The following is a 10,219-nucleotide window of genomic DNA, read 5'->3' on the forward strand; positions in this document are numbered from 1 at the left end:
TTCCTGAGGAAGTGTAGGATGTCAAGGACACAGAGAACAGTGGCATAGACTCTACAGAGAAGGCACACGGCAAGGATGACACTGGACCAGATCGCGGTCTATTTCACAGCAGATGGGGGACAGCAGCATCTTTCTGCCATGTGGTCTGGAGGACACAGGAAGAAGGGGTCTGGCTTGGCATCTCCTTGCCCAATCAGCATGTGCCCTCCTGCCTACATTGCTCGATGATCATAAAAGATCCCTCTGGGCTAGAGCCGTGGCCCTGGGTTCCACACCTTCAATGCTTTGGGGTCACCAAATGCTTCTCAACAAGCAGCTGGATGTGAGACCTGCAACCTGGAACAACACTCCAGGGGTCTAGGGGACCGCAAGTCAAGCCCCGAAGGAAAGAGCAGGCGGGCGGCTCCCTCTCACGGCAGGATGGTGTGCGCACAGGAGGCTGTGGGAGAGGAGAGAGGCGATGAGAGGGCAGGGGCCGCTCTCAGGGAGCCCACCTCTGCCCATGACATGTGCTGGCTCGCCCTCGTTTCATAAATGCTAGTCTTGGGCACCGCAGAGGGCAGAGCCACACAGCCCCTGGTCCTCTAGCCGCAGCCTCAGAGACCTGATCAGACAGAGCATCTGTGCCCCGGGCACCGCCTTTCGCTCCCTGTGCAGGGCCTGCCGGGGTGACAAGCTGATGCTGGTAGAGGACCAGGAGGCGGGCATGGGGACGCACATGCAGGCGTGCCTTCACAGTTGGCTTCAGATCTTTAAAAATGTGGCACTGTTGTCCTCTCATCTCTCCTTCCCCATGTGAGTCAGCTCTCTAGTGGGATGGGCAGGTGGGGCCAGGACGCTGTTGTCCTGGACCCAGAGCCTTGCAACTGTATTTACCGTCTTTCGGGAGAATGGTTGCACTCTTTGAGAGCTCCAACATCTCACACGTGTCTACGAATTTTTTCATACTTGGGAAGCTGGATGTGGTCTGTCTGCCTGCGGTTGGAAAGCAGAGTCACGTCAGAGTTTCCAGGTCCGGCCATTTGGGGCTGCACCGGACCCCCACAGCCCGCAGCCTCAGGGGGCATTTCCCACTTTCTCCAACTGGGCTGCTCATCCCACCCACTGGGGTGCCTGGAAGTGGGGTCATGCCCCTCCCCGACCCCGGTCACTTCCACACCACCCAGCCCACCCCCAGGCAAAACATCCTCGGGGCTCCACATCCAGCCTTTGCTGTCACCACTGCCTCTCCTCCCCTCCTCCCACTGTCAGCCTGTGGGGGGCGGCTACTTTTGCTTTCTGACTGCCCCCTTTGCAGTGGCCACTGGCCTCCCCCACTCACCGTGCTGTGGTCACCTCTGAGACCTGCCTGGGTGGTCCCGATGTCCAGGGCCCCATGCTCTACCCACCCACCCCAACCCAGCCCCACGTCACCCCTGCTGCAGCCTGCACCTCCTGGGCTGTGACTGACCCCTGTGGACTGCATGTTGAAGCCCTGTGTGATGGGGTCAGGAGGGGGGGCCTTGGGAGGTAATTAGGGTCAGATGGGGTCGTGAGTGTGGGGTCCTCGTGATGAGACTGGTGCCCCTGGGGGAAGAAGGAGACCAGAACTCTCTCCCCGGGCACACGAGCACAGCGAGAAGGCGGCCGTCTGCAAAGCAGGCAGAGGGTCCCCGCCAGGCCCGCAGCGTGCTGGACTCTGAGCTGCAAGGACCACGTGTCCGCGTGGAAGCACCCGGTCTGTGCTGGTCTGTGACGGTGCCAAGCTGCCTGGGCAGAGGTCTCCCTTTTGCCAATGTCCTCACCTCTGAGCTCCACCCTCCTCGGTCCCCCTCTGTCCCCCTCGGCGCCCCTCCCTGCCCGCACCCTCCGCACTCGCTGCCCAGGAGGCCCAGGCTGGGGGCTGGGGGCGGCCGGACTCACTGAAGAGCAGTAGGGTCTTGGAGGAGCGGCCGGCCCGGCCCAGGCGCAGGTGCACGAGGCCGGAGCTGTAGTCGGTGCACAGCACGCGGAAGCCCTCCACGCCCTTCACTGCAGGGGCACAGGGCACAGAGCCGCCACTCACACCTGGACCGCCCGCCCAAGTGCCCAATGCCCAGTGGGGGTCTGGAAGGGGTCGCAGAGCCACCCTGATCCCTCTCTCCAGGCCCAGCCTGGGCGCACGCGCGCCGTGTGGCTCTGGGAAGGCAAGACCTGGGGACCACAGCCAGCCTGGCCACCTTGTGCTTCGGTGTCTGTCCCGCCCACCCACGTTCTCGGGGGCAGAAGGGCAGCTGGGGGCAGTACGGTCAGGGGCATCGCGTCCAGTATCTCGGTGGCCTTAGCCAGGACTCTCCCACCCCAGGTCTTCCTTCGGGCCCGGCCATCAGACGTACGGGTGTTCCTGAACACGGCCTTCTTCCTGTCTTTCCGCAGAAGTAACGTGTGGGACTGGCACCCCTGCGACCTGCAGGGCAGGGGTGCTGAGAGCTCGCAGCCAGCGAGCCCCTTCTTGGCTCAGTTGTTCTGGAATTTTCCAGTATAGACTGGGGGAAGTGGGGTCCCACGGCGTATGGGAAACGCTCCAAACACCCCTGCCTGCCCAGTGCCAGTGGCTGCAGAGGCCTCTCCCATGCAGCCCTCTGGACTTTAGGGGCAGGAAGTGATGGGGGTCTGGCTGTGGGGATCCCTGTGGGATTTCCAGACCCACCACGGGTCTGGCTGACCCTCACCTGGGGAAGGGGAGACGCCCTGGGCTCTTTGCAGCCGGGGGTCTGAGAAGGGCGTGCCAGGACCCCGCCCTCGCGCACTCACTGGTTGAAGGCGAGGACCATCTTCAGCTGGCCCGTTTTGTGAACCCTCACCATGCACGCCCCTAGCTTCCTCTTGTCTCTGCTCGGCAAGAATCCTGGGGCATTAGAGGCGATGGCAAGAATGTACCAGAACCCTGCAAACTGCAGAGAGGGAGGGGGAAGCACAGAGGTTAGTTCCCAGCCAGGACCCCAGAACTCACGGGACGAGTGACACTTGCCTGAGGCCCAGCCCGCCTCCAGAGTCCACGGCTACCCACCCCAGGCCGTGGAGGGCAGGTGCCCAGCTGGTCCGGCCCGAGGCAGCACAGGGCTGGGCCGTGGGCATCGCGTGGGAGCTGGCTTCTCGCGTGGTCCTCCTGGGGGCCCGCCCTTCCAGCTCGCCCCTGCACCCTGCCCACTGACTGTTCCTGCCGCAAACCCACGCTCCCACAGTCTTCTCAGCCTGCGCCCACAGCCGACCCCACCGGAACCTTCCATCCAGCCAGTGGTCTCGTTATTCCAGAACATGCTCTGCTCGTTCCACCTCCCCTCTGCCCACCTGGTATCTCCAGGCGACCTCAGGCCACACCTGTCTGGGGCCCTCCACTCTGCCCACTCGTTGGGGCTCTTGGGCCATGGAGCCCATGAACCTCCTATTAGCCTCAGGGTGCTGCCCGCTCTGTCCGGATGGCCCTTTGAAGATTTCTTCTGGGTGCCCGGGCGCCTGGCCCCGGGGACTGGGATCCCGTGACTTACCTTGTTCCAGTTGAGGTTGTGGACCTCCCTGGGGATCTGCTCCTGCGGCTGGGACCCCACAGCCAGCACCAGTGCCAGGGCCAGCGTGGGCAGCAACCGCCCCGGCCCCATCCTCACCCTCCTCCCTCAGCTGCCCTGATGCTGCCTTTAAATCTCCCTGCCCACCTGGCCCAGCCGTGGCATCGGGCCAACCCGGAGTCTCGGGCCAGCCTGGGGTGGGCCGACGGGGAGGGAGGGGGCTTTGGGCCCTCCCCTCCCCAGACACAGAGGGCCGGCCCGGGCACTCAGCCCTCGGGGCAGCACAGCCGCCAGTGGGCACTGCCTGTCTGGGAGGCCCCTGAAGACAGAGCCTCTGTGCCCATTAAACGCTCACCCCTTCCCCTCCCCCAGTCCCTGGCACCATCATGCTCCCGAGGTCACTCCCTTGGGCTTGGGGTCACCAAATGTCTCTTGGAGCTGTCACACCCCTGGGCCTCCTGTTCTAACCCCCCCCCCCCCAGGAGAGAGGCACATAGCGCAAGTTGACAAGAGAAAAAAACAGAAGTGTAAAAACAGCAAAGATGAAAGTCAACGACCATGCAGGCAGAGGACGTGATTGTATATGTAGAAAGCCTGAGAAAATAGACTAAAAACCAACTGTGAACAATAGAAATCCAATCAGTTATAAGGATATCAACAAATTATGAAGAGAAACATTATCTTTCATACATATGAGACCAACAAACAGTTACAAGTTATAATGAAAGTCAAGGCCTTGTTTGAAATGGCAAGAAAGATCGAGAGAAAGAAACCAGCTCCGGAGAGACCAGTGGAGACACACACACGGGAGCAGGAAGAAACGACAGCGAGGACGGAAATGGAAGGGAAGCAAAGTCAGAGGGAGAGAGGAGGGAAGAAGGGGGTTTGGAGACATCCCGGGGCTTCCTCTCCAAGCTGGGAATCGGCTCTCGGGTGGGTGGCAGCTGGGCCCTCAACAGGTAAGGCCTGGAGCCCAGAGCAGGGCGGGAGTCAGGCAGGAGCCAGGCAGGAGGGGTCCACTGCAGCTTCTTGGAGGGAGAAGGGCTCCCAGGGGCCCCCAGGCCCTGCATGGAAGGGCAGTGCCACACCCTGTGAGATGCCGCAAGATGCTGCTGGTCGGCCAGCGCTGGACCAGCTCCAGACGGGGGCACACAGTCGGGAACCTTCTAGCCTGAGGCCAGGAGGACTGTAGCCTTTGCCCCATGGAGGTTGGGGACAGACAGGTTTCCTCCAGGAATCTTGGCAGGAGACTAGCAAAACGTCCCCAGAGCCAGGGGCTGCCCGACCTACAACACTCACGGGTCGCCTGCAGGTGGACGAGCCTGGACTGGGCCCCAGGACGGGGTGCAGGGCCCAGACAGCAAGGATCCACAGAGCTCTGACAGCGGGCGGCTCTCCAGGATGAACAAGGTGCAGGAGGCGACAGAGGATGCCATGGACTCAAGACGACAAAATGTCCCTTGAAGAGACGGTCACAGGACAAAATGAGACTGTGGAGTGACAGCACACGGTTTACACATGGAGAAACTAGGGAGACAATGTCGAGGAGAGAGAGAGAGCCCCCAGAGGAAAGAAGAAGGCGGAGAGAAGAGATCTCAGGGCCCAGAGCTGAGCAGGAGGCCGCGGGTGACAAGAAAGGGCCTGGGGGACGCTGAGGGGTCCTTGCGTGCGGCTGTTAGACATCCCAGAGGAGACGGGAGACTGTACAATCTCCCCAGGCTGCAGAAATCTCACAGGCGTTGGGGAGCGCAGGTTGAAAACGCTCAACATGCTGTAAGGCATGAGAGAAGACCCGGGCTGGGCACGTCCTGGGAAGCTTTTGGGCTCCAAGAACAGAGGATGTTTAGAAACTACTGGAAAGGAAGAATAGAGCATCCGTAGACTTTCCAGAGAAGAGGAGCGGCCCCCAGGAGCCCTGCAGCGCCCAGAATGCAGGAGGGGCGTCCCGGGACACGCGGACACCGTGGAGGAGGAGAGCCGGCAGCTCTCACTGCCCCAGCGCGTCGTGGCGGAGGCCGGTGGCCGGGAGGCCTGCGACACATGGGGCTCAACCTTAGGGAGAGTCACAAAGCAAAGGGGCAATTAGGCAGCAAAAGACACCTCCTCCAGGGGCATTGAGGCAGGTAAACGCACCCACCCCACGCCCCCGCGTCTCTCTGTGTCACTCCCTAGTGGTTTTCTATTAAGGACTCATGGCTCCCCGGGTCATCCACTTCATTTACCCACAACCCAGTATACTGTGTGTCAATTTCTCCATGTGGTGGGCTGAATGGCAGTGCCCAAGACGTCCACACCCCAATCCCCAGAGCCATGTGCTACCTCACATGGGACAAGGAACTTTGCTGATGTGAGGAAGGTAAGGATCTGGAGATGGGAGGTCATCCTGGATTATCCGGGTGGACCCCATGCCACCACAGGATCCTTAAAAGAGGGAGGCGGGAGAAAGAGAGAAAGACAGAAGAGACAGACAGAGAGAAGAGGAGGGGGCGGAGAAAGTACAAGAAGAAGGAGAAGGGGGTTCTAAGGACACGGGTGGAGGTCCAGGGAGGAGAGAAGATGCTACAAGGCCGGCTGTGAAGGTGGAGGAAGGGGCCACGAGTCAAGGAGTGCAGAGGCTTCTGGAAGCTGGAAAAGCCCAGGAAATGGACTCTCCCGGAGCCTCCAAATGGAACCCCCTGTGGACACTTTCGCTTTAGCCCCATGAGACTGATTTTGGACTTCCGACCTCCAGATCTACAAGGTAAGAAGTGTGCGCTGCTTCGAGCCCAGAGTTTGCAGTCATGGGAACTCACCCACCGTAGCGCTGACGCTCCCTGGGCGCAGGGACTGGTCACCTGGGCTCATGGCCGGAACTCCCGTGCGCGGTCAAGTCCTTCGGTGTGCTACGCTGCCCTTCAACAATTCTGGGATGCACGGAGTCGTTGAGTCTCTTCAGCTCTCAGATTATGGATCTTCCAGGAGGATGGACACTCTGCCTCAAACAGGATCACTCTGAGGGCTCCGGGCGGTGTGAGGCCTCAGGGTCCAGGGCTCAAGAGGCTTGGTCCACCTTGGTTGGGTCCCTCCCTCCGGCCTGGCCGGGGTTTGGGACCCAGGCCCCACTTCCCTCTCTGACGCGCTGCCCCACAGCTCTCTTCCTCTCGCCTGTCCCTGGGCCTCAAACAGCTTCAATCCCCTTGGCAGCTTCAGCCCGAGCCCCTCTGAGGCCCCTCTGAGGTCATTCTCCTCTCACACGGGCAGGGTCAGGCACAGATGTGAGCCCTGCCAACATCCAGACGGTTCACGGCTGTGCGTCCCTGGGCATCTGGCTCTGCTGGGTGCGGACCCTACACAGAGAATGGGGACATTTATGTGATCTCAGGTGAAGAGGTCACCTCGACCACCCCTGCCCAAGCCGCCAAACCTCCCCAAACAGAGTCACCCCCTCTTCCCTCCTCCCTTGCCCGAGGGCACCTGACTTGCCGTCTTGGAGATCCTCCATGAGGAGCTACGTGGGACTCGATTCTGAAGGTGCTACCCCAGGAGAGCTGCGTGCTCACTCTGGGTGGAGCTGAATTTGTCAGTGCGTGTGTGCGTACCAGAAATTCTGGATTTCACAGGCGGCCTGGGCAGCCGGCAGCAGCTCCCGCAGGCTGAGAGCTGCCTCATGGTCACACTCAGAGGTCGAGTTGCCAGAACTGCTTTTAGCATAAAATGGAGAAAGTATCCTGCATTGACCAGAGAGTCAGGAGGGAGGAAGCATGCAGCCATCTGAACACAGTTTAATACAAAGAATTGATAATTGGTTACATGGGGGTGGGTACGAAAGGTGAAGAGAGCTGCCCAGGGTACAGAAACAGCAGGTGTCGGAGTGCCCTCCCCCAGGCAGAGGCCGAGCACCCCGTGTAGGAACAAAGGCAGACGGGATTCAGACCTCGCAAGAGGGGGTGACCGTGGCCCCTGGAAGGCAGAGAGGTTACCATGGTTGGGTGGTGGGTAAGGGAGCCCATGGAACTCACTGGAAAGCCGCCAATGGGGATGCTGCTGAACTCACTGGGTGAACGCCCCTAGGTGTCCTGTTTGCCAGCCCAGCATCACAGGAGAAAGAAGAAGGAAGAAGAAGAAGAAGAAGGAAGAAGACGAAGGCGGACACCCTGGAACCTGGAAGGGGCCCCTCCTGCGCAGTGCTCTCCTGCCCCCTCCACTGATGAGCCTGACACAGGCGGCTGTGGAGGAGAAGCATCCGCAGGCTGCGGCCGCGGCATCACCTGCAGGACCAGGAATGTGCATTGGGACCGACGGGCATCATCCACACGTGGGCAGAATCAGACGGCGAGTGACAGCACGTGGGGGCGCAGGCATCGTGTGCAACCTGCGTGCTCACGCGGCTTCCCCGATTGTCGACTTCTCATCCTTATTATTTCCCTTCTCCTACGTTGGGCATAAGTTGCTTTTTTTCTCTTAGGGTTAAGGCTTTGCCCGTTGACTTAAGCACGTCTTTTTTTCTAACAGAACCATTTAAAGCTATGAGATTTCCATCCCTGTGGCTTTGGGTTCCGTGAGATTCGAGCTCTGGGTCCCCGCGAGGGGAGGCACTTCCACCAGCAGCCACGGCACGCGCTCCACCAGACCTGCCACGGTGGCCTCCACCAGGTCGTCGTTGGCTCCTCGTGCTGGTGGACCAGCAGGTACAGAAAGGAGTTGCTTCCTATCAGCCGGCTGATTGGCCCTGATTATTGTGAGCTTCTCGAGTTGCTGCCACTTCATAGAGGCAGAGGGGAGCAAGCCTGGAAATCGGGGGCTCACTGGAGCGCCTGCTGTGCTCCCACGCCCAGGGACCACGACAAAGCAACTGGAGGGGCCCTAGTCCAGGAAGAGCTCAGAACCAGGGCCTTGGACCCCCAGAGGTGAGTGTACGGATCAACCCCACCCCCCTGGCAAGCAACCTCAAGAGTGAAGGGGACCCAGACATGGGACAGATGCCAACGACATCTCAGAAGCCATCGCAGAGCAGGGGCTGCCGCTTCTCCTGCTCATCTTCACACCAAAGACCTTTTCCCCTCTGAAAGAGCTGTGATGGCCACATCTGTGATGCTTCATGATAGGGGCTTGGGGCTGAGTGTGTCTGAGCAGTGTAAAGGTGGGGGGAGGCAGTAATGTGAGGGCCCCACCCTGTCCCCCAGGCTCATCCTTGCTGCGCACAGGCAGCTCCCTACTGCGAGGCCCTGTGACTCCTCGCTTGGTGGCCTTCTCTGGGTGCGGGTGCACGCTCAGGCCAGCACAGTGCAGACCAGATTGCTGGCTGGTCACGTCCCTGGGTCAGCCCTCAGCCAACCACAGCCCAGACTGACAAGTAGAACGATCTGAGTGCTCCGCGCGGGGTCGGACTCTGGGGAGCCCCACCTAGGACCCCACGTTCTGTTTCCTCTTCATCGTGACTCTGCACAAAGCTGGGTGAGATTCCCCAGATCAGCAGTGACACGCAACTCCACGAGCAGATGGAAGAATTTGGTGACTTGGGCCATTTCTTATCTGAAGCAAGCCCTCTTCTTGGGATTGTAAAGTGCAGGTCCTTTACTAAACGGCAGCAAGTTCCACTTCCCTTCATGGCCAGGCAGCTAGCACCTGTCCGAGCCTCCCCCAGGTAGCACTGTTACCTCTGCCCAGACCACGAAAACAGCCCTCTGAAGGGGACCAGCGGCAAACATGCTGTCGGTCAGTCAACACCCCGAGGAAGGTAATGGCACTTGGTGGGCTTCTCACGCTCATAGCTTTTGTCTTGAAGGCAGGCCCCTGTCTCCACCAGGAGGAGCAGATAAGCCTCTGGTAGAAACCCTGTGATCTTGCTGCCTTCAAGAACCAGAGGACAGAGTCCTGGGTGAGTAGAGCTGCAGGAAAGTGAAGGAGGAAATCCTGGAAAGCAGAGAGCCGGAGAGGGAGAGCCCCAAGTTCTGTGCATAAGCTGCCCCCATCTCAGGCTAACCCCTCAATCACGGGCGCACAGGGCAGGCCCCAGGGAGCCCAGCTAAGGCTGGAAGAGCCGAACCGAGATGTGAGCTGAACTGCCACCAGTGCAGGGGAAGCAGAGCTGGCAGTCTGAGCTCAAGTGTCACAGGTCACACATGTGCAGTCCCATGGGCCAGGTCCTTGCCCCTGACCACACGACCACCAGAACCTGGCTTCGTGGGCGTCAGGCCTGCAGAAAACCCCCAGAGGACCCTCGGCAGAGTGGCAGCACCCAACCCTCCGCCTGGACCCTCATGCCCATTGGACTGCACCACCCACCACAGAGAACCAGGATGCTGCTGGGTCCTCCCGCCCTGCCCGCCCCAGCTTGCTTACATCCTCCTCGTTCCCAGCCCACCCGATGGACCCACAGACAGGCAGAGGCACCGGGAACTGCTGAAGCTCTTTATGCGTAACCAGGAGGGGGATGCAGGGCTGGGGAGGAGGGGGTGGGGGTGCAGGAGGGGTGGCAGGAGGTGACCCAGGCCCCCTGGTCAGGGGCTCCTTCTGTGTCTTGCAGGACAGAGGGTCCTGGTGGTGCCGCCTCAGGGCTGCTGTGGAGCCACGGTGCCCCCCGTCCTGGAGAGGGGGGAGGGTCAGTGAGACCAGGACGGGGGAGGCCGGGAGGGGCTGCCGTGTGGGAGCAGGTGCTGAGGTCTGGGGGTGCTGTGTGGGGGCAGGTGCTGGGTTCTGGGGCTACCGTGGGGGCA

The 10,219-nt window shown here is 60.7% G+C and overlaps 1 protein-coding gene across 1 annotated transcript; it reads right to left on the reverse strand.

Annotated features, from left to right (window-relative positions):
* Positions 1 to 410: 410 nt before the first annotated feature.
* On the reverse strand, positions 411 to 3,617 carry LOC124233692 (epididymal-specific lipocalin-10-like). The gene is made up of 6 exons (XM_046650816.1): positions 3,507 to 3,617; positions 2,773 to 2,912; positions 2,355 to 2,425; positions 1,903 to 2,010; positions 877 to 975; positions 411 to 439 (listed from the first exon to the last, which is right to left on the reverse strand). The coding sequence occupies exons 1-6, from the start codon at positions 3,615 to 3,617 to the stop codon at positions 411 to 413; spliced, it is 558 nt and encodes a 185-aa protein (XP_046506772.1).
* Between the last annotated feature and the right edge of the window lie 6,602 nt (positions 3,618 to 10,219).

The sequence above is a fragment of the Equus quagga genome, unplaced genomic scaffold (genome assembly GCF_021613505.1).
Source record: "Equus quagga isolate Etosha38 unplaced genomic scaffold, UCLA_HA_Equagga_1.0 209743_RagTag, whole genome shotgun sequence".
Taxonomy (NCBI): Eukaryota; Metazoa; Chordata; class Mammalia; order Perissodactyla; family Equidae; genus Equus; species Equus quagga.

Bases quoted from the DNA above. Each gene is read 5' to 3' on its own strand.
- LOC124233692 (XM_046650816.1), bottom strand. From the start codon at position 3,617: ATGGGGCCGGGGCGGTTGCTGCCCACGCTGGCCCTGGCACTGGTGCTG. The intron at 2,913-3,506 runs GTAAGTCACGGG...CCCTCTCTGCAG, and splicing joins ACAACCTCAACTGGAACAAG to TTTGCAGGGTTCTGGTACAT. The intron at 2,011-2,354 runs GTACGTCTGATG...GTGCCCCTGCAG, and splicing joins GGCCGTGTTCAGGAACACCC to TGAAGGGCGTGGAGGGCTTC.